The sequence below is a fragment of the Theropithecus gelada genome, chromosome 14 (assembly GCF_003255815.1).
Source record: "Theropithecus gelada isolate Dixy chromosome 14, Tgel_1.0, whole genome shotgun sequence".
Lineage (NCBI taxonomy): Eukaryota > Metazoa > Chordata > Mammalia > Primates > Cercopithecidae > Theropithecus > Theropithecus gelada.
In genome coordinates this window covers 99,953,745-99,978,199 of record NC_037682.1, presented here as the reverse complement: position 1 = coordinate 99,978,199, position 24,455 = coordinate 99,953,745, and the positions used below count along the sequence as shown (strand labels likewise).

At 37.6% G+C, this 24,455-nt stretch overlaps 1 protein-coding gene across 2 annotated transcripts in view; it reads right to left on the bottom strand.

Moving 5' to 3' along the window:
* ATM (ATM serine/threonine kinase) overlaps window positions 1-24,455 on the bottom strand; it is a 135,072-nt gene that overhangs the window by 67,143 nt on the left and 43,474 nt on the right. For both annotated transcript variants that reach the window (XM_025357030.1, XM_025357031.1), the window contains 13 exons: window positions 23,943-24,025; window positions 23,690-23,845; window positions 22,502-22,577; window positions 22,257-22,387; window positions 15,534-15,651; window positions 13,939-14,112; window positions 11,868-12,037; window positions 10,275-10,521; window positions 7,150-7,259; window positions 5,765-5,891; window positions 5,071-5,270; window positions 2,116-2,290; window positions 1,427-1,591 (listed from right to left, as the gene is read on the bottom strand). In XM_025357030.1, the coding sequence (XP_025212815.1) occupies window positions 1,427-1,591; window positions 2,116-2,290; window positions 5,071-5,270; window positions 5,765-5,891; window positions 7,150-7,259; window positions 10,275-10,521; window positions 11,868-12,037; window positions 13,939-14,112; window positions 15,534-15,651; window positions 22,257-22,387; window positions 22,502-22,577; window positions 23,690-23,845; window positions 23,943-24,025 (1,932 nt within the window). The remainder of the gene's footprint in view (window positions 1-1,426; window positions 1,592-2,115; window positions 2,291-5,070; window positions 5,271-5,764; window positions 5,892-7,149; window positions 7,260-10,274; window positions 10,522-11,867; window positions 12,038-13,938; window positions 14,113-15,533; window positions 15,652-22,256; window positions 22,388-22,501; window positions 22,578-23,689; window positions 23,846-23,942; window positions 24,026-24,455) is intronic.

Below are 24,455 nucleotides of genomic sequence, written 5' to 3'. Positions count from 1 at the left end.
TCATGTCTCTATTACTACTAAACAAGGAAGAAATAAATGACTTCTTCCACTGCAAACCCTACAATGTTTTAATTCTTTCTTTTAGACAGAGTCTCGCTCTGTCATCAAGGCTAGAGTGCAGTGGCACTATTGAGGCTCACTGCTACCTCCGCCTCCCGGGTTCAAGTGATTCTAATGTCTCAGCCTGCCGAATAGCTGGCATTTACAGGAATGTGCCACCATGCCTAGCTAATTTTGTATTTTTAGTAGAGACGGGGTTTTGCCATGTTGGCCAGGCTGGTCTCGAACTCCTGACCTCACATGATCTGCCCGCCTCAGCCTTCCAAAGTGCTGGGATTACAGGCGTGAGCCACTGCACCCGGCCTAATCCTTTAAATTCTAATAGACTCTCTCATGGTAACACAGATTTCAAGATTGTTATAGCATACTCAACTGGAGGGAAATGCTTAAATTTCTCTTTAGTAGTATAACTCTACATCTTAACATATTTAAATATGTTTTTATATTTACACAGTCAAATACAGACTATCATTTAAAAATTATAATTAAGATCTGTATGGAAGAATATACCTAAACATAATTTTGAGGTTTATAAAGATTAAAACTTGAAATATGCTTTCAAAAGTTAAACATTATCTCTTACACAAACATTAAATTGACAATGAAAAGATCCGATGGTAGTTTTGAGCTATTAGTGGACCTTAGGATCTTATGTGTTAAAATCAAAACTATTTTATGTCACATTCCTTGAAAACTTAAATTTGGATCTTTACCAGGAAGTTTTGATATTTATACTTTGACTTCAACACAAAGAGATACATTAAGATTCATTTTTTTATTTGTTAAGTAGGTAGATCTCATGTTATACACACATACACACACAGGTATGTGTGTATATACATATATACACATATATATCTATGTGTATATATATCTCTATGTATATATATGTATATATATCTATGAATATATATACAGTAATCAAGAATATATATACATAGATATATATATGTATTTTTTTGAGACTGGGTCTCACTCTGTCACCCAGGCTGGAGTGCAGTGGCACAATCTTGGCTTATTGCAGCCTTGACCCCCAGGGCTCAGGTGATCCTTCCACCTGAGCTACCTCAGTAGCTGATTCTACAAGCACATACCACCATGCCCGACTAATTTTTCGTAGAGACGGGGTTTTGTCATGTTGCCCAGGCTGGTCTTGAACTCCTGGGCTCAGGCAATCCTCCTGCCTCAGCCTCCCAAAAGTGCTGAGATCTTAGGCATGAGCCAATGTGCCTGGCCTACGTATATATTTTTAATCACAATTTAAAAAAAGATTCCATTTTTTACTGCTAGAGCATTACAGATTTTTAAAAAGTACTACAGTCTATGTTCTTTAATAAAAAATAGTAGATGATGAAATTTTTATTACCTCCAAGAGTGAAAAGGGTCCTCTACTGTATTTGATTTTTTGCTGAGCAATACGCAAATCCTTAAAAACAACATGGTCAGGAAAAGGATCTAAAAGCTTAATCGTGAGATAGAGGTTTTCATTATCCTTGTTATCTATCACTAAGTATTTCAACAAGTCCAATACCTAAATATAATTTAAAAAGAAAAAATTATGAGAGAAATAATTTTAAAGTAAGCCAACAAAACTTACTGTAACAAATGATAAAATCTATTAACCTAGATCAGATTAAATGTTCTAATTATGTGTAAGATACCCAGTTTTTAGTTTCCGTGTTTTCAAATAATTCAGTAACTATATAAGGTACTACTACAAGGTGGGTACTGAGGTTAAAAAAAAAAGCCAATATTAATGAAACAGTTTATATAAGTAGTAACTCGAACTGTGAACTGCTATCTCTAGTTTTGACTACCTCTATACTTCAGCATAGTAGATGAAACTATCAGGTTATTTATTAGATCAAAAGTACCAAGTGCTCTGTAATTCATTACAAAAGTTAATTCATTAAGCATATTGTTCCAATCATTTTACAAAAAAATTCTCAGTAAACTCACCAATTATACCAAGTAAACAAAAAACACTCAAATCCTTCTAACAATACTTTATAAATATATTTTAAATACCATTCTGAAGATGATTCAGAAAATTACCTGTTTCTGAACCTCCACCTGCTCATCCACAAGGGGTATAAGTGTACCAACAATAACATGAAGATGGTTTTCTAGAGCATCCTTACAGTAAGTCACTGCTGTCTGGCAAACCTGACTTAATAAGTCACAACAAAGGGAGAAGCTACGTAATGACACATCCATGATACGAGAAGGCCTAATATAGGGAGAAAACAACAACCAGTAAGTTCTGGAAAATTACTCTGAAATAAATCCATTCAGAAGTCACTTTTGTTCAGCATCTCTTAATTCTTATATGCCTTGACATAAATATTTTAATGTCTTATAAGCCAAAATGAGAAGTGACATCAGCAAAATGCAAAATAGACAGCTCTAAGCTTCCATCCTTTAACAGAAACACTGAAAAACAGGCAAACTTGTCAGAACTAATTTTGTTAGAATTCTGTAAAATAGTCAAAGGTTTACAGTAATAAAGAAAATATTGAATCAAGAAAAATGCAACTGAAAAGCAGTAGGAAAGCTTCGTGGTGACTTTGTCCTTGCCCACCCCTACCCCAGGTTGGCAACAATCACAAAAGCAGCAGCCTATATCCTCGGTGTGAGACGCTGGCTCGTGATCGTTCATGGAGCTAAGTAGATTAGTTGCAAACTATTGTATATGTCTATTCTAACCTGTCTGGAGCCAAGGGCTGATGTAAAGTGCATGGCTCTGTTTTGTTTAACCTCACACAAGCTACAAAAGATATGGGTGTTGCTTGAAACTTTGTAAGGCTGACCAACAACCTGCAGGTGCACAGGGCAAAAGATTACTGTTGAGACATACAAGAGGCTGCCTAAAGCCTAGGAGTAGCTGGAGAGAGTATTTCTTTGGGAAATTAGTGTATTCAAAAGCACCCACAGATTAGGGGGAATTTAGAAAGCCACACACATGCTCAAGATAAGACTCTTGCTCAGAAAAGACCAGAGAAGACCCTAAGCTTGTATTTGGGGCTGATCCCAAGCAATACAAGCATGGCTAAGTGTTGAAGAAGAATGCTAGCATAAAACCAATCTGCAAACACTAGGAAAAGTTTTCTCCTCTCATACTTCCTCATCCTAACACTCTTGGCTTCCAAGGAAATCTCTATCTAAACACAAGCTAAGGTACAAAGTTTTCAGTGACCACACAAGGCAAGACACAAAAGGACATATATTGTACAACTCTAGATTAAAATATCTACAATAGGCAAATTCATTGAGACAGAAAATAGGTGAGTTTCTCAATGGCCAGGAAGGGGGAAGGGGGAATGTGGAGTCATTGTGGAATGAGTAGAGAGGTTCAGTTTGAGATAATGAAAGTTTTAGATAGTGGTGATGGTTGCACAACAATGGAAATGTAATTGATGCCACTGAACTGGCCATTTAATAGCAAATTTAAAAAATTTTATGTTACATATTTTACCACAATAAAAAAGACCTTAACAAATAGAAATCTCATTAAAATCAATGGAAAAGATCAGAGATGCTAAATTGAACAACCCCAATTCTTGTTTTGTTTTTTTTCTTTTTTTTTTGAGACGGAGTCTTACTCTGTCGCCCAGGCTGGAGTGCAGTGGCGCAAGCTCGACTCACTGCAAGCTCCGCCTCCCAGGTTCACGCCATTCTCCTGCCTCAGCCTCCCGAGTAGCTGGGACTACAGGCGCCCGCCACCACGCCCGGCTAATTTTTTTGTATTTTTAGTAGAGACGTGGTTTCACTGTGTTAGCCAGGATGGTCTCGATCTCCTGACCTCGTGATCCACCCGCCTCGGCCTCCCAAAGTTCTGGGATTATAGGTGTGAGCCACTGCACCCAGCTGAATAACCCCAATTCTATAGTAACATTTACTTGAGGCCATCGATAGCTAGAATATTAGTATTAAAATGTTGAAGATCCTGCTTAAGATTTCTAGAATTGGAGAAGTAGCCCTTTTTTTTTTTTTTTTCCTTATTGAATGAAAGTCTCAATCTGTTGCCCAGGCAGGAATGCAGTGGTGCAATCAAGGCTCACTGGCAGCCTCAAGCTCATGAGCTCAAGCCATCCTCCTACTTCAGCCTCCTAAGTAGCTAGAACTATAGGCGCATATGATCATACCCGGATAATTTTCTTTCTTTTTCTTTTTGAAACAAGAGTCTCACTCTGTCTCCCAGGCTGGAGTGTAGTGGCACAATCTTTGCTCACTGTAACCTGCAACCTCTGCCTCCCGAGCTCAAGCAATCCTCCCACCTCAGGCTCCAGAGTAGCTGAGACTACAGGTACGTGCCACAATCCCTGGCTAATTTTTTAAAAAATTTTTTGTAGAGATGGGGTTTCACATCATGTTGCCCTGACTGGTCTCTAACTCCTGGGCTCAAGCAATCCACCTACCCCAACCTCCCAAAGTGCTGGGATTATAGGTGTGAGCTACCACACCTAGTACTAATTTTCTTTTTTAAAAAACTTTTTAGTAGAAACGAGGTCTGCTATGTTTCCCAGGCAAGTAGTGCAATTTTTAAAAACTAATAGGTAAATATAACAGACATCTTAAAAAGCAAAATTCAGAAAGCAACACTCTGGTATCTACCTCTTAGAAGCATATAAACTTTCAATTAAAAGAACAGGATAGGCTGGGCATAGTAGCTCATGCCTGTAATCCCAGCACGTTGGGAGGCTGAAGCTGACAATTCGCTTGAGCACAGCAGTTTGAGACCACCCTGGGCAATATGGTGAAACCTCACCTCTACAAAACACACAAAAAATTAATCGGGCATGGTGGTATGCTCCTGTAGTCCCAGCTACTCAGGAAGCTGAGGAGGAAGGATAATCTGAACCCAGGAGGTTGAGGATGCAGTGAGCCATGATTGCACCCAGCCTGGGCGGACAGAGTGAGTGTTTGTCTCAAAACAAAACAAAGCAAAAAAAAAACAGGAAGAGGAGGATAGAAAGACTGCTTATATATTGGTCCGAATATGTTATTTACCTTTGGTTGATATAGTGAATCAAAGTATAAATAACATCTCGAAGAACAAACGCCCAAGCTCCTCCTAAGCCACTTTTTATATCTTTCAGTAATAAACTAACGAACAGGTGGTATATTTTAAGAATTCTGTGCTTCTTATAAACATTATTTGTTTCAGCTGCTTGCTCACATATGGCAAGAAGAATTTTCTGATAGGAATCCTAGAAAATAAATAGATTTAGTAAAAACTTGTTTAATTAGATACTCGGCTACAATAAATATATTTTATATTTTTTCTTCAAATATTTAAATACATATACATTTTATATTTAAAATAACTAACAGAATTTAGATTTGGGTTCGATACCAAGTGCAAAATGTTACATTAAGAAAATTACTATCTTCAACTATTGCCAATTTATTTAATTTTCAGAAAGTAAACTATAATTAAATAGTATATTCCTATGAAAAAGTAAATATATTCCCTGAGCTAATATATGACTAAAGTGTCACAAGATTCTGTTCTCATATGCAACATATTTGAATTAAAGCGGACAAGTAAAATACCATTTAAACTTGTAAATGAATATTTTCCTTTTTAATTATGAGATAAATTTTTTATTTGTTTACTTTTCCTCTTTAAGATGTACTTACAAAGTTTTTTTAGCTAAAAAAGAAGGAATGCTCTACTATTAAACTCATCATGTATACTTACAGGGCTTTTGGAAAGAATTTCTAAAATGCTCTTTAACTTGGTTTTATGACAATTGCTGATATAGGCAAATGTTGCTTTAATCACATGCGATGGAAAATGAGGTGGATTAGGAGCAGGATCCAAATCCCTAACAGAGTTAAGGGAAAAAATACAGTCATCATTTTAAAAAGTTTTGTTCATAGACCAGTGAATTTCCAAAATGAAAATTTAGATTTTAATAACCCCCAAATTCAAAAACTATTTTTCTACTGAAAAACTACTTTTAATAAAATCATAGATAAATATCAGAGTCCAGATATATAAATCAGATTATCTAAATACCTTTCACCCTCAATAACTTAAATAACCTTAAATGATCTTATAATGATTTTCTTAAAAAATCTTTTAAGGCAGTTCCGCAAATGAGCCTCAGTATTACTTCAGATCAGAATCAAAGCTCTATGCCAGTACTGAAAAAGCAGTATTTTAAGACATGGCAATTGACACTTATTTAGACAGCGTGAAATTACATATGTAAAAGTACTTTCTCAGATATTATTACTGTTTTATATGCCCAGCATGGTAGGGCACATGAAAAAAAAAAAAAAACTAAAGCATATTTTCAAGTAGCTTACAATCACACCAGGAAAATAACTCTAATGTGCATATACAACTCAGAGACATTCACATCCAAATTAAATTGTACAGATAATAAAGCACAATAAAGAAAAGGTGAGGCTGGGCACAGTGGCTCATGCCTGTAATCCCAGGACTTTGATTGGCCAACACGGAGGAATCACTTGAGGCCAGGAGTTCGAGACCAGCCTGGGCAATATGGTGAAACCCCGTCTCTACCAAAAACATAAAAAATTAGCCAGGTGTAGTGGTGCACATCTGTTGTCCCAGCTACTCGAGAGGCTGAGGTGGAAGGAAGGATCGCTTGAGCCTGGGAGGTGGAGGTGGCAGTGGGCCGAGATTATGCCACCACACTCCAGCCTGAGCAACACAGTGAGACTCCATCTCAAAAAAAAAAAAAAAAAGAAAAAAGAACAGGTGATCAAGAAAGGCAAGACCTAGATAAAGACAACTAGGAATAATGTGCATGAAGAAAAAAATTTCAAGGGACAATAGATGGCACAATGTTCAAATATTACAGAAAGACTAAGAAAAGGTTATTGGGTTGGCCAACCAAGTGGTCAATTTAGAAAGAGTAATTACTGTGGGGAGACTATGGTAAAAGAGGATAGGTAATTACCTCAATTCAAAGGTGGCTATTTTTAAAGAAACAAACTTTTTAAAAAGAGTGATGTCTATAAATTGAAATAGACATTGAAGGTGTCAACTAATAAACTTCTTTAAGAACTTGTGAAGCTACAGCTAGTTCTCTAAGTTTAAAATGTACATACCCTGAAAAAAGGTCAGTGCTCTGACTGGCACTAGAATTTGCTGGCTCATGTAACGTCATCAATAACTCCACCACAATCTCTGGTAAGTTACTAATGAATAAATGATCGATCTGCAAGGGCACAAAATTAAAATACATCTAATATTTTATATCTTTGAACCTCAAGACAGCTCAAAAGGCATATATTACCTTATTTCCAAAATTATTCAACGATTGCAAAAGAAAATAGATGACTCAAAGTCCAAGATCTACAAGATTATAACTAACTCTACCTTTTTCTTCTATGCACCGAACCTGCAGACTAAGAGGAAAAAGTAGGAAAATCAAGCCAAACAAGGCCCCTTTAATCCAATTCTTCAATTTTACAGAATCATTTTAAATAAGACTTCAGGTCTATCATTAAGTTATGTGACCTGGTAATTTTTCTGCCAACCAAATTTCCCACTGTTCTGTAACTGCCCCTCTAACTGAATTTTACTCTTGGCTTTTTATTTGGGAATTCTTTCTCAATTACAGAACTTTACTGTTAAGAATTCCCAGTGACTGGGAATAATCTCATCTTTGTTCCCTGCATAACTTCTTCCCAGACTTCTACTTGAGTGCCATCCCAAATTCTAAGGCTAGCTGATATCCACATCCCCTTTCATCAATAGTAGAATAAAACCCTCCCCAACAGATTTGGACTTTTCATCAATCTACTTCCCACTATAGACAGGTAGCGTCACAAAAGACACAAATTCTCTAAATATAAAGAATATGTCTGCTATGTTACACGTTAGTTAAATGAATGAGATTTCTGAAGTCTTAAGGGTGAATTTAACAACTTTCCAAATAAGGAATTACAGTGGTCTAAACCAAAAGGCAAATGGCTACTTTACTTAATGCATAAGGAAGTTCAAAAACATACTTCCTAATAAAAAATATTTTAGAAGGTGACAAGGAAGAAACCTAACATAAATGAGGCAGGGCAATAAGGTCTGGAGGAAGGGAACCTAAGGCCAATCCACGCTGACTTCCTAGAACGAAATCAAAAGGAAAACCCCAACTTTCCACGCTCAAGTAACGAAAGGACAAGAGGCTACTCCCTTTGCAACCCCCTCCCTTTTACGGTGGCAGATAAGAAATTGAAAGTACCTCTGACTGGTCCCCTCCTATAACTAATCAGACTGATTACGGGCCACTACTTTATTTACATAGGGTGTATACCAAGTAACCAATGGGAAACCTCTAAAGGGTATTTAAACCCCAGATTATTCTGTAACCAGGCCCTTGAGCCACTTGCTTGGGGCCAACTCCCACCCTGTGGAGTATAATTTCATTTTTGATAAATTTCTGCCTTTGTTGCTTCATTCTTTCCTTGCTTTGTGTGTTTTATACAATTTTTTTTTTTTTTTTTTTTTTTTTGGAGACAAAGTCTCCCTCTGTTGCCCAGGCACCATCTTGGCTCACTGTAACCTCCGCCTCCTGGGTTCAAGTGATTCTCCTGATTCAGCTTCCCAAACAGCTGGGATTACAGGCACGCATCACCATACTCAGTAGAGACGGGGTTTCACCATGTTGGCCAGGTTGGTCTCGAACTCCTGTTATTTAATTTTTGCTGTTCTTCATTCTTGAGGCAAGTGTTTCAATCAAGATTGAACGTAATTACTTTTCCCTCCAAAACCTATTCAGGCTCTAATTTGGTTTGAATATATTAAAAAAGAATAGTAAGATTAAGAATGCTCAGAAGACTAAGCTGGGAGATTGAATGGGAGTGGCTAGAGGCTGACTGTCTCTCTCAAATCCCATAACCTCTGGAGTGCCTATTTCTGTTCCAGCTGTCTCTGGGAAAGGAGTCCTCAGCTCACCAATTCCCTTCAGACGGCAGACTTACAACCAGTTCTGAATAGGTCCACCTAAGCAACCGAGGAAATGCTGTTCCATTTCTTGGTTCAATATAGATAACTAGGAAACTAAAAAAAAAAGGTCTCTTGAAGTTTACCTAATATTGACCAAGTTTGGTTAGTTATCCCTTACTTATATCCAAAATAAATAAACACATAAATAAATTTGGGGTGACCACAGCTCTTTTATCTTAAAAAATTTACATGTATGTTTTAATATAAGTTGCTTCAAAAAAATTTGGAATGTATATAAATTATTATAAAACAAACGAAGCTTGTTAAATCCTTCTTTACTTGACTCCTTCTTTTGACAAAGATTTAATGAATACCCAAAATATATTACATGGTTGAGATACATCAGCCAAAAAAAAAAAAAAAAGAGAGAGAAATGTATACCGGAGAAGACTGGTAAATAATTAACATAATTCAAAAGTAAATTATGGTCCAGCAAGGTGGCTTACACCTGTAATCCCAGCACTTTGGGAGGCTGAGGTGGGAAGATCACCTGAGGTCAAGAGTTCAAGACCAGCCTGGCCAACATGGTAAAACCCCGTCTCTACTAAAAATACAAAAATTAGCTGGGTGTGGTGGCACACACCTGTAGTCCCAGCTACTTGGGTGGCTGAGGCAGGAGAATTGCTTGAACCCAGGAGACAGAGGCTTCAGTGAACTGCGATTGTGCCACTGTACTCCAGTCTAGGCAGCAGAGTGAGACTCTGCCTCAAAAACAAAAGCAAAGACAAAACAAAAAAAAAAGTAAATTGTATCATATGTTAGAAGGTAATAAGTGTCATGAAAAAACAAACAGCAGGGTATGAGAACTACAGGAATGAGGGATGGTTCTTTTTCTTGAAAAGTGGAAAGTTTGGTGAGACTGAGGAGAGAGTGAAGGTTTTCTGTACACTGTTTAGTATTCCTTGACTTTAACAACCAGTTTGCATTCGTGTATTACTGCTTTACCTGCACAAAAATGTATTTTAACTATACATTTTTAAATGGCAGAAGAAAATTATTCAGATGGTTTTTTGGGTTATTTCTAATTCGAAACATTTCTACTTAGTTAAAAGCCAATCAGAGGGAGAGAACACGACATAACCAAAAAAATTCATGGGTTGGCTATGCTAGATAATGATTACCACAAGCTAAGTTTCAATATATAAATAAGAATAAATAGCCTTAAAACTTAAAGGTTATATCTCAGATCATTCAGGGAATGAAAAGTAGATAAAAATTGAAGCCATACCTGTTTTCCCAGTAAGTTTTCACTTTTAAGCATATCATAGACCTTGATAGCAGTCTCTCTTTGCTGTGCCATCCCACTGTCTCCTGTACCCTCATAGGCAAAGTAAGGAAGAATATTTACAAGAATCTTTGGAAAGCAGTCTGTTAGAAGACTTTTCCAGTCCTCTTGAATCTGATTAGCAATGGACTTCACCTCATCAAAATGACTTCTAATCACCAGATGTGGAACCAAAACCTTATAACAAGATCTAAAAATATAAAAATTTAAAATATAGGTTATATATAACTTTTCCAAGTAAAATTTTATAAAATAGTTCTTAAAATACTGTTTTAATACCATCAGCACTAAAGTATCACAGTTTATCCAGATTATTAAACATTCTTTAATTTTATAAATGGAAAAATTAACTAAATTCTAAATAGTCACGTTAAAAAAATAAGAAAGCTTAGAACACACAACCATAATTATGGGATTTAAAAATGGGGACCCTGTTCAGTAGCACCCTTAGCATAAAGAAAAAACAAAACAATAAATAAATAAAAATGGAGACTTGAATTTATATTTATTTCTTCTGCATAATCAACTAATGTAAATGAAGTTGACCCTTGAAAAACATGGGTTTGAACTTACACTTGCAGATTTTTCAACCAAATGCAGATAGAAAAACAGTATTCACGGGATGTGAAAGTCTGTATATACAGAGGACTGACTTTTCATATACGTGAGTTCTGCAGGGCCAACTTGGGGACTTGAGTATGCGCAGATTTAGGCATACATTGGGAATCCTGGAATGAATCCCTCGCATATACAGAGAGATGACTATATTGTTCTTGCCAAAATGAATGAACCATAAGGACCACTAAATTTACTTCTGTAGGAATATCCTTCTTAAAGGAAGTTACCTACATACAACTCATAATCTATTAGAAAGCTCTATTAGGATGGGCCTGAAACTCAGTCTGTGATCTACTACATGTAAAATGCATAGCAAAGTCCATAACGCAGAGCATGCTCAACAAATATGAGATGCCCTCCCATCATCCTGATACCTAAACATTACTTTTTGGTTGTTTCAAACCTCTCCACTTTCAAATTTTTCTTCTACGGAGTTAAAGTTAGCAAAATAAAAGTTTTACATTAAGTTTCTAACTCTAATAGAAGTAATGACTAAACGGCCTATAGTCAAGCAACAGAAAAGAAAAACAGGCAGAAATAATCAGCTACTAGTAATCTACCTTCAATCTTTTCCAAAGGAAAGATGATCAAATATCAAAGCCGAAAGGGAACTGAAAGATCTCCTTGTGTAACTTCCTTACTTTACATATTAAAAAACCAAGGCACAGAGGGTCTTTATGTGGTTTGACCAAAGTCACATAGCTGGTTGTTGGCACAGCTAGGACCAGATCTGAAGTCCAGTGACTCCTTTCAATACATTCTTATTAAAAGAAGCTGTCCCGCTTCTCATACTATGTAGCCTCCCACACACACGTGTGTATGGGTATGGTATGTGTGGTGCTGGTGATAGGGACTTGCTAAATATTGTTAACTAATTTTAAATTAAACAAATTTCACATATGTCATGTATAAACTTACCTATAGAAATCCTCAATATTTGTGTAGTTTAATAAAATAAAAGGAAAAGAAGATAAGTTGTATTCAGTATCTTGAAGATTTAGCCATTCCAAAACCAGATAATCTAAATGAGATGCCATAAAGTCTTCTAAACATCTATATCCAAAAGTTTCAGAAACTTTCTCTAAAACCTGCACGAACCAAAAAGTCAATGTGTTAAGAAAAATGAAAAAATAAATCATTTAAATGCTTGTTAATATTATTTAGAGTAAGACCTAGAAACAACATTCATTTAATTTTTCTTAATTTCCTCATCTATGAGATGGGAATAATAATTAAGAAAATGTACTCAACTGGCACAGTATCTGACACATAGCAAACCCTTAATAAATGTTAAGTAAATAAAAACATAAAACTATGCAAAAAACATAAAAAGAGTTTCCAACATTTGGTTATACTTAAAGGAAGATTTAATGTAAGATTACTGGCCAGGCATGGTGGTTCACACCTGTAATCCCAATGCTTTGGGAGTCTGAGGAGGGAGGGTTGCTTAAGCCCAAGAGTTCAAGACCAGCTTGGGCAACACAGCAAGAGCCTGTCTGTACAAAAAATTAGCCAGGTGCCTGTAGTCCAAGCTACTCAGGAGGCTGAGGCAGGAGAATGGCATGAACCCGGGAGGCAGAGCTTGCAGTGAGCAGAGATCGCACCACTGCACTCCAGCCTGGGCGACAGAGTGAGACTCCGTCTCAAAAAAAAATAAAAATTAAAAAATTAAAAAATTAGCCAGGTGTGGTGGTACATGCCTGTAGTCCCATCTACTCAGGAGGCTTGGGAGGATTGCTTGAGCCCAGGAGGTCAAGACTACAGTGAGCCATGATTGCATCACTGCACTCCAGCCTGGGTGACAGAGTGAGACCCTGTCTTTCAAAATAAATAAATAAATAAATATAAAGAAATAAATAAAAATAAAATAAAATTATTCCTCTCAGGCTTAAATCCAAATAAGGAAAATCCAAACAATACATACCACTTATGATTATTAGGTAATGTACTTGTATACTTTTAAGAAACACCACACAAGTCTTATACTGAGAGGTAAAAGGCTAACTGATTATAGGTTGGCTTACTACAAAGCACCACGGAAACTATGCTGGTAGAATGTTAACTGGCATATCATCAGTCCACTGACCTACCACTGATTTATCGCATAAAAATTTGCAATGGAAAGGCCTGGAACTTCCTAAACCATAAATGCTGAGGGGATGGAAAAGAGAGGGGGCCAACATTCTATAATACTGTGCTGATGTAGTAATTACAAGGCTTGGACCCTAGTCCTTCTCCCCTGATAATTGAACTTAAAAGCCTGATAGTTCTAAAATTTGACTTCTGGCCCTGCCAGATCCCAATGTGCTGCCCCAGAATCTACCGGGCAAAACACCTATATTGCTCTTGTCTCCATGTGTTTCCCTCAATAAATACTATTTCCAAAAGCTGGTCAGTCTGGTGGACAAGTCATTCACTCTTGTTAGTTCAATGAAAGCCTTGTGAAATGCTCTTAAATGGAATGTAAGAAACAACAGTGCATACACATAAATACACCATTTGAATAGTTTTTATATAACTGCTTTCCAATATTCCCAACCTGAAAAATAAAACTGTTTCCTAGTCTTAAATAAGTGCCGCTTAGAAAATCTACCTTTGGCCAGGCGCGGTGGCTCAAGCCTATAATCCCAGCACTTTGGGAGGCCGAGACGGGCGGATCACGAGGTCAGGAAATCGAGACCATCCTGGCGAACACGGTGAAACCCCTGTCTCTACTAAAAAAATACAAAAAAAAACTAGCCGGGCGAGGTGGCGGGCGCCTGTAGTCCCAGCTACTCGGGAGGCTGAGGCAGGAAAATGGCGTAAACCCGGGAGGCGGAGCTTGCAGTGAGCTGAGATCCGGCCACTGCACTCCAGCCTGGGTGACAGAGCCAGACTCCATCTCAAAAAAAAAAAAAAAAAGAAAAAAAAAGAAAATCTACCTTTACCTTTTTAAATTATTTCACAGTGACCTAAAGAAGCTTATAATAAAATACTCATCCACATATACCTTTTTCACAAGGTGAGGTTCTAATCCATTCTCCTTCACAGATTTACATAGGGCAAACAAAGCCTGTTTTTCACAGATAGGGCTACAGGATAAAACCACAGCTATCAACATCAGTAAAACAGATTTTCTATTATAAATTTCATCCAAAGGTTCAGGGTTCTCAGCACTATGGGACTTAAAAAGAAATTAAAAAAAAAAAAATGTAATGTAAAATGTAAATGCTTAACAATCAATTATAAAACCCCAACTGAACTCCAGATTTTTTGACTAGCTATACACATTTAAAAAACCTCCTACTCACTAATCCTAGTTCTGTCTTTCGGTACAAGAAAGTGTAAGGACCAATACTTTTGCTAAATCACAAGCACTGACATGTTTAAAAACAATTATGAGCTTTCCACTAAGTCAATTCCTTCACCCATTTTTTATAAGACACAGATCTATAATATCCTGGCAAAAAATCTTTTACTTTACTCAGAACCAAAGCAAACATTATAGTTATCCTCTAAAAAATACAGAAACATTTAATAACTGAAACAGCATAATTGGATTGCTTGTAACACAAAGGATATTTGTTTGGGGGATGGATACCCCATTCTCCATGATGTGATTATTTCACATTGTATACCTGTATCAAAACATCTCATGTACTCCCCGAATACATACATATATACACCTACTATGCACTCATAAAAATTAAAAAATCTAAAAATAAAGCAAAAAGTATAAAAGATCCAAGTTCTTGTATCCACTTTGTTCATGACAATATGCTTCTGTTAATGCAGTATAAGACAGAGTTAGCCTTTTTTGATAACTGTAATACAATGTTGATTAATACTATAATCTCAAGATACAAAACTTCTTAGGTCTTTTTCTAAATGAATTGCTGTGAGATCAGTATTTTCCCATTTTGCAGATGACAGGCTGCTTTAAAATGTATAATATACATTATCTCATTAGATTTTATGTTATTTACACTTATCTTTCTAATCTGTTGAAATTCTTTTCTAAACTCACATTCTTTCAATTGTCCCTTTCAATTTCCTGCTATCACAGATTTGACAGTTATTTAACTATCTTAAATACTTGTAAGAAACAAATCAGGGCATAAATAAATGAAAAAATTTGAACCCTAAGATAATCATTACCATAATAAGTATATTATTCTACAGAAATGTGAAATATCACAAGTTTCACTGTAAACACCACAATGATTTGATCTTGTGTGAGATTCTTCTCCTCAATCCATTTCTTCCCATTGTCACCTGTTCCCTTAATTAGCTTTTAATCAGATCACATATGAAAGGATTTTTAAAATAAAAAAGGAAGTCATTTATACTCCCATTTTGGGTTTCTCCATAAAAATGCTAAACCAAAAGAAATATATTAAGTTAAACCAAAAGAAATTTCTATGATTTGACCCATTGTGACCTAGAAATAATGCAGTTTCATTCAATTCATACACTTGTTTTAGAGCAGCTTTATACTGTAAACTACTGCATTATAAACTCTCTTATGCCAAATTTGGTAAAGTAATTTCTGGGATATTCATAGCAAGCATATGATAACAGCAAATACATGTTACTTAAAATTACCATTTCTCTCATTCCTTCCTGAGCTTTCAGGTATGCATTTTCAAAAGCTGTTTGCTGAAGCCTCAAAGGAAGTGCTTTCAGTAATGTGGAAGAATCTCCCTTCGTGTCCTGGAACAATCTTAAAACAAGCAAACCAACAAACAAAAAGTGAAATAATTTTTAAATTTCAAACCCTACTTGACAAAACATATTCCAGAATAAAAATAAATCACTCTGTGAGACATAATAACATACCAGCTCTTTCTTAAAGACTAATAAAACCTGAGTTTATTTAAAGAAGTTCAGACTAGCAGCTTAGTATTAAGGTCTTGAATACAAAATCTATTTTCTCCTAGAATTGAAGAGGGTCTCAAAATATATTTTAACTATTGCTCAAATTTCAGCGCACTGAACTCAAACTAGCCAGAAGAGATCAACTGTTCTCTGGCAAAACACCAGTTAGTTGAGTCCACAGATTCCATTGTCAACCTGCTCTAATATTTAATCACTCTGAAAGTGGGTAAGTTAATGTTTTCATGTACCATCTAAATTTTGTTTTATGTGATGGAAAAAAGTTGATCAGTACACCTTTTGTGTAATAGCCACATATTTAAGGATAACTCTTTAATCAACTTTGTCTTTTATCCTTTTTTAGTAATCGAAGCTTTTATAATTGTTTATGTTCCTCTGATTCTTCTAGTTTCTCTCACTGCTCTTAAAATAGCTGAACATTAGGTATCTGCTATCGTCTGAATGTTTAACCCCTCCAAATGTCATGTTGAAATCTGATCCCCATTAGGTTATGCCTAATGGGAAGTATCTGAGTCATGGGGGCAGATCCCTCACAAACAGATTAAGGCCTGAGGGTAAGGAATGAGAGAGTTCTCACTATTCAGTTCCCACAAGAGCTGGTTATTTAAAAAAAAAAAAAAAAAAAAAGAGCCTGGCACGGCCTTCCCTGCCTCCACCCTTGCTTCCTCTCTCACCATGTGATCTCTGCACACACTGATTCCTCTTTGCCTTCTGCCATGAGTCTGAGGCCCTTACCAGATGTAGATGCCATATGCCAAATAAACCTCTTTTCTTTATAAATACCCAGCCTCAGGTATTCCTTTATAGCAACACAAAGGGACTAAGACAAAATCTAACAAGTGTAAAAAAAAAAAAAAAAGAATGCTACTTGCATGTCATTCTTGAATTTATACTTTTTGAATCTTCAATTTTTCTCAATGCCACCACTACACTGCTGCCTTATTACATTCAACTCAGTCTTATGTTACCTCAGTCCTTAAAGTTCAGCATACATTTGCTATCTTTAATCTGTGAAATTCAATAAGGACTTGAACTACTAAACATACTCATGAGAAATCCTTACAATGCATTATGGTCTTACTAAAAAGAGTTCCAAACCTGAGGAGCTAGACATAAAATCTAGTTTATGAAAACATTACTGTCAGCATATTCAAATACTGAAATACTAGTTTTAATACTTTACGTGACTGCTGAACAATATAGTGATCTTTTATTATTGATCACTTACATTTGAACAGTAAAGTTATTCAAATGATTTTCAGCTTTTTTTTCAAGTACATTCATTTATTTTAAAACAGTTATTGGATACCTATCACATGCCAAGTATTGTTTTAGGTGCTAAAAATACAACAATGAACAGAACAGACAAAAACCAGTGCCTTTTAGGAACATATATACTAGTGGAATAGGGAGAAGTAAATATATTAAAATATGTTTCAAGTTATCATAAATGCTAAAGAAAAATAAAACAAGGGAATAGCAAGATGGCAAAATAGGAACAGCTCTGGTCTGCAGCTCCCAGCGAGATCAGCGCAGAAGGTGGTGATTTCTGCATTTCCAACTGAGGTACCTGGTTCATCTCACTGGAACTGGTTAGACAGTGGGTGCAGCCCACGGAGGGAGAGCCGAAGCAGGGTGGGGTGTAGCCTCACCCAGGAAGCGCAAGGGGTCAGGGAACTCCCTCCCCTAGCCAAGGGAAGCCGTGAGAGGCTATGCTGTGAGGAACTGTGGATCCCGGCCCAGATACTATGCTTTTCCCATGGTCTTTGCAACCAGCAGACCAGGAGATTCCCTTGGGTGCCTACACCACCAGGGCCCTGGGTTTCAAGCGCAAAGCTGGGCAGCCATTCGGGCAGACACTGAGCTAGCTGGAGGAGTTTTTTTTCATATCCCGATGGCACCTGGAACGCCAGCAAGACAGACCCATTCACTCCCCTGGAAAAGGGGCTGAAGCCAGGGAGCGGAGTGGTCTAGACCAGCGGATCCCACCTCCATGGAGCCCAGGAAGTTAAGATTCACTGGCTTGAAATTCTCGCTGCCAGCACAACAGTCTGAAATTGACCTAGGATGCTGGAGCTTGGTGGGGGGAGGGGCATCTGCAATTACTGAGGCTTTAGTAGGATGTCTTCCCCTCACAGTATAAACAAAGCTACTGGGAAGTTCAAACTGGGCGAATAGTGCCACAAAGCCACTGTAGCCAGACTGCCTCTCTAGATTCCTCCTCTCAGGGCAGGGTATCTCTGAAAGACAGGCAGCAGCCCCAGTCAGGGGCTTATAGATAAAACTCCCATCTTCCTGACACAGAGCACCGGGGGAAGGGGCGGATGTGGGCGCAGCTTCAGCAGACTTAAACATCCCTGCCTGCCAGCTCTGAAGAGAGCAGTGGATCTCCCAGCACAGCGCTCGAGCTCTGCTAAGGGACAGGCTGCCTCCTCAAGTGGGTCCCTGACCCCCGCCAATGCCTCCTGACTGGGAGACACCTCCCAGCAGGGGTCGATAGACACCTCATACAGGAGAGCTCCAGATGCCATCTGGCGGGTGCCCCTCTGGGACAAACTTTCCCAGAGGAAGGAACAGGCAGCAATCTTTGCTGTTCTGCAGCCTCCACTGGTGATACCCAGGCAAACAGGGTCTGGACTAGACCTCCAGCAAACTCCCACAGACCTGCAGCAGAGGGGCCTGACTGTAAAAAGGAAAACTAATAAACAGAAAGGAATAGCATCAACATCAACAAAACGGACATCCACACAGAAACGCCATCCAAAGGTCACCAACATCAAAGACCAAAGGTAGATAAATCCACGAAGATGAGGAAAAACCAGCGCAAAAAGGTTGAAAATTCCAAAAACCAGAATGCCTCTTCTGCTTCAAAGTATCACAACTTCTTGCCAGCAAGGGAACAAAACTGGACGGAAAATGGGTTTGATGAACTGACAGGAGTAGGCTTCGGAAGGTGGGTAATAACAAACTCCTCCAAGCTAAAGGAGCATGTTCTAACCCAATGCAAGGAAGCTAAGAACCTTGAAAAAAGGTTAGAGGAATGGCTAACTAAAATAACCAGTTTAGAAAAGAACATAAATGACCTGATGGAGCTGACAAACACAGCACAAGAACTTCATGAAGCATTCACAAGTATCAACAGCTTCTGAATCAATCAAGGAGAATAAAGGATATCAGAGACTGAAGATCCACTTACTGAAATAAAGCATGAAGACAAGATTAGAGAAAAAAGAATGAAAAGGAATGAACAAAGCCTCCAAGAAATATGGGAGTATGTGAAAAGACCAAATCTACGTTTGAGTGGTGTACCTGAAAGTGATGGGGAGAACGGAATCAAGTTGGAAAACACTCTTCAGGATATTATCAGAACTTCCCCAACCTAGCGAGACAGGCCAACATTCAAATTCAAGAAATACACAGACCACCACAAAGACATTCCTCGAGAAGAGCAATCCCAAGACACATACTCATCATATTCACCAAGGTTGAAATGAAGGAAAAAATGTTAAGGGCAGGCAGAGAGAAAGGTTGAGTTACCCATGAAGGGAAGCCCATCAGACTAACAGTGGATCTCTCAGCAGAAACTTTACAAACCAGAAAAGAGTGGGGGCCAATATTCAACACTCTTAAAGAAAAGAATTTTCCACCCAGAATTTCACATCCAGCCAAACTAAGCTTCATAACCAAAGGAGAAATAAAATCCTTTACAGACAAGCAAATGCTGAGAGATTCTGTCACCACCAGGCCTGCCTTACAAGAGCTCCTGAAGGGAGAACTAAATATGGAAAGGAAAAACCGGTACTGGCCACTAGAAAAACATACCAAACTGTAAAGACCATCGACACTATGAAGAAACTGCATCAACTAATGGGCAAAAAAACCAGCTAGCATCATAATGACAGGATCAAATTCACACATAACAATATTAACCTTAAATGTAAATGGGCTAAATGTCCCAGTTAAAAGACACAGACTGGCAAATTGGATAGAGTCAAGACCTATCAGTGTGCTGTATTCAGGAGACCCATCTCATATGCAAAGACACACATAGGCTCAAAATAAAGGGATGGAGGAATATTTACCAAGCAAATGGAAAAAAAAAAAAAAAAGCAAGGGTTGCAATCCTAGTCTCTGATAAAACAAACATCCAACAAAGATCAAAAATGACAAAGAAGGGCATTAGATAATGGTACAGGGATCAATGCAACAAGAAGTACTAACCATTCTAAATATATATGCACCCAATACAGGAGCACCCAGATGCATAAAGCAAGTTCTTAGAGACATACAAAGAGACTTAGACTCCCACACAATAATAGCGGGAGACTTTAACACCCCACTGTCAATATTAGACAGATCAATGAGACAGAAAATTAACAAGGATATTCAGGACTTGAACTGAGCTCTGGACCAAGCAGACCTAAGAGACATCTACAGAACTCTCCACTCCAAATCAACAGAGTAATATACATTCTTCTCAGCACCACATCACACTTATTCTAAAATTGACCACATAATTGAAAGCAAAACACTCCTTAGCAAATGCAAAAGAAAGGAAATCATAACAAACAGTCTCTCAGATCACAGTGCAATCAAATTAGAACTCAGGATTATGAAACACTCAAAATCGCACAACTACATGGAATCTGAACAACCTGCTCCTGAATGACTACTGGATAAATAACGAAATGAAGGCAGAAATAAGTAAGTTCTTTAAAACCAATGAAAACAAAGACACAATGTACCAGAATCTCTGGATCACAGCTAAAGCAGTGTTTAGAGGGAAATTTATAGCCCTACATGCCCACAGGACAAAGTGGGAAAGATCTAAAATTGACACCCTAACATCACAATTAAAAGAACTAGAGAAGCGAGAGCAAACAAATTCAAAAGCTAGCAGGAGACGAGAAATAACTAAGATCAGAGCTGAAGTGAAGGAGATAGAGACAAAAAAAACCTTTCGAAAAAATCAATCCAGGAGCTGGTTTTTTGAAAAGATTAACAAAATAGACCGCCAGCAAGACTAATAAAGAAGAGAGAAGAATCAAATAGACACAATAAAAAATGATAAAGGGGATAATACCACTAATCCCACAGAAATACAAACTACCATCAGAGAATACTATACATGCCTCTACGCAAATAAACTAGAAAATCTAGAAGAAACTGATAAATTCCTAGACACATACAACCTCCCAAGACTAAACCAGGAAGAAGTCGAATCCCTGAATGACCAATAACGAGTTCTGAAATTGAGGCAATAATTAATAGCCTATCAACCAAAAAAACCCCAGGACCAGATGGATTCACAGCTGATTTCTACCAGAGGTACAAAAAGGAGCTGGTACCATTCCTTTTGAAACTATTCCAAACAACAGAAAAAGAGGGACTCCTCCCTAACTCATTTTATGATGCCAGTATCATCCTGATACCAAAACCTGGCAGAGACACAACAAAAAAAGAAAATTTCAGGCCAATATCCGTGATGAACATCCGTGCGAAAATCCTCAATAAAATACTGGCAAACTGAATCCAGCACATCAAAATGCTTATCCACCACTATCAAGTCAGCTTCATCCCTGGGATACAAGGCTGATTCAACATATGCAAATCAATAAACATAAGCCATCTCATAAACAGAACCAATTACAAAAACTACATGATTAAAGGCTCGTGCCTGTAATCCCAGCACTTTGGGAGGCCGAGGCAGGTGGATCACCTGAGTTCAGGAGTTCGAGACCAGCCTGGCCAACATGGTGAAACCCCATCTCTACTAAAAATACAAAAATTAGCTGGGTGTGGTGGCAGCTGCCTGTAATCCCAGCTACTCAGGAGGCTGAGGCAGGACAATTGCTTGAAATGAGGAGGTGGAGGCTGCAGTGAGCCGAGATCGCGCCATTGCACTCCAGCCTGGGAGACATGAGCAAAACTCCGCCTCAAAAAAAAAAAAAAAGAATGAAATTATTATATGTTTATTCCAGTACTCAAATATAAAAGATCCTCATGATAGAATCCTTCTAGTGCTTCACTGGATGTTCACTCAAGTAAATATAATTGTAATTAGCACAATGTAAAATGTGCTAATTATCATTTTATAAACTCACATAAAATCACAGTAATTTCCAAACAGTCCGTATCTCCTGTACGTGGTAGTAGACACACGTCACTCAAGTCAACCACTTGTTAGCTCTGTGGCATAAGCAAGTTACTTTACCTCACTAAGTCACAGTTTTCATTTATAAATTGAAGGAAATAATAGAATCTAAGTTACAGAAGTGTAAGAATTAAGAATAAACATAAATGCCAGGCACACTGTATATACTCAACAAGTGTTAGCTATTTTTAACATCTCAACTGTGAGCTGTTACTATGTAAGACATTCCACTGCTATCTGCAGCATTCCAAATACTTCATGAATATCTGACCCATTACCTATTGATTGACTCTGCAGCCAACATTCGAACTCGGTGATGATTATCAGCAAGAAATTGTGTAAATACTTCGTTTACAGGAAAGTCTTTTCCCATTACATTAAGAATGGCCCATTTTGAATAAGGATCGGCCTATGGGAAAAGAACTGAGGTTAAATACGAAATAGAGAAAAATTACTCATTAACAAACAAAAACTGCTTTAAATTTTTCAATGAAGATCTTACTAATAAAATGTAAAAACTCACCTCAAGCAAAGTTTTAAGGCAGTTTACTAGGGCCATTCTTACAGAGAATGTACATTTCCTCTCCTTTGTTAGATGCCTGAAATCAAGTAAGTTTTCCAAAGTTAAATAATCATTCTGGTAAAAGCACTCAGAAAACTCACTGAATATGAAGATTATTATAAGTTGCTTCCAATATGTCTTTCTGTGCTAAACTTATTTCATTATGTGGAATATACCAACATACTCACCCTCCCAAAAATTCAAGCTAAAAGAAATCAGTTTGAAAGAATTCATTTTAGTGTATATTATTCATTTTATACCATTATGTCTCTTTTTCGGGGGCTACCATAGAATGGCTAACCACATTATAGTAAACTTACTTTAGAAAGAAATTTCTTTGTTAAAGTTTTGTTTGGTATATTGAAGATTTCAAAATCACATTCAGGCCAGGTGCACTGGCTCACGCCTGTAATCCCAACACTTTGGGAGGCCAAGGTGGGTGGATCACTTGAGATCAGGAGTTTGGGACCAGCCTGGCCAACATGTTGAAACCCCATTTCTACTAAAAATACAAAAAAATAAGCCAGGCGTTCTGGCGGGAGCCTGTAATCATAGCTGCCTAGGAGGCTGAGGCAGGAGAATTGCTTGAACCTAGTAGGTAGAGGTTGCAGTGAGCAGATATAGCACCACTGCACTCCAGCCTGGGTGATGGAGTGAGACTCTGTCTAAAAAAAACACAAAAACAAAAAACATTCTATTGATTTAGAATTACTCATCAATCAAATAGTACAAGGGTTCTAAATTATATGTATGTGCTCCTCTGTAAGTATCATGGTGTTATCTCGGAATGTGAAAATATGCATAAAATAACCAGATAAGAACAAGGCCAATTTGTTCACTCTGGGAACATGAACAATTCAGCTGATTTTGGCTTGTTGTCCTTTCTTTATTCACTATACATGTCAAATTATTAAGTGATTCAAAATTTGCAGAGAAAGGAGTTAAACAGTTTAGAAAGCCAAGCCTTAAACAAAAAGCAATGTAGTTATTCAAGCAACTGATGGAAACACAAATTACATTCTGCTATTCTTAAAAGATGTATTAGCTATGTAGGAAGATCAGAAGAAATCACTGATGTGGATACAAAATTTGCATTCGTATCCACAGATAGCAAAAGAAAAATAAGACCACAAAGTAGACTGTACCTACCAAAATGCTCCAATTACTGTAAGAAACTGTCCTTGAGCATCCCTTGTGTTCTCAGAATCCATATTGCTTTGACCTAGGTTTTTCACTATATGAAGGACATGGTTTAAAATAGTTTTACAAACATCTTGGTCACGACGATACAAAGAACACACATTGCTGTGGTAAAAAAAAGTTTAACTTTATAAGCTTAACAGAACACATTGGTTATTTTATAAATTTAAAGTGAACATAACATAAGGTTTTAATTTCTTACGATAGTGGTTTCAGAAGTTCAACAACATCTTCCATTGGCAAGGGGTACTCTTCTCCAGGAAGCTCCTTTAAAAGCATTAGATACTAAGATGGTAGGAGGGAAAAAAATCAGGTTTATTCACAAATCATTTACTTTAAAAAGTATATAAACATAGGCCGGGCGCAGTGGCTCACACCTTTAATCCTAGCACTTTGGGAGGCTGAAGCGGGCGGATCACAGGTCAGGAGTTTGAGACCAGTCTGGCCAATATGGTGAAACCCCATCTCTACTAAAAACACAAAAATTAGCCGGGGGTGGTGGTGGGCGCCTATAATCCCAGCTACTCAGGCAGGAGAATCGCTTGAACCTGGGAGGCAGAGGTTGCAGTGAGCCAAGATCGTGCCACTGCACTCCACCCTGGGCAACAGAGCGAGATTCTGTCTCAAAAAAAATTTTTTTTTTTTTTTTTTTTTTTTTTTACAGGGGCCCGCCCCTCCGCCCCGGCCGGGGGGCCGGGGGGGGGTTTTGGCCCCC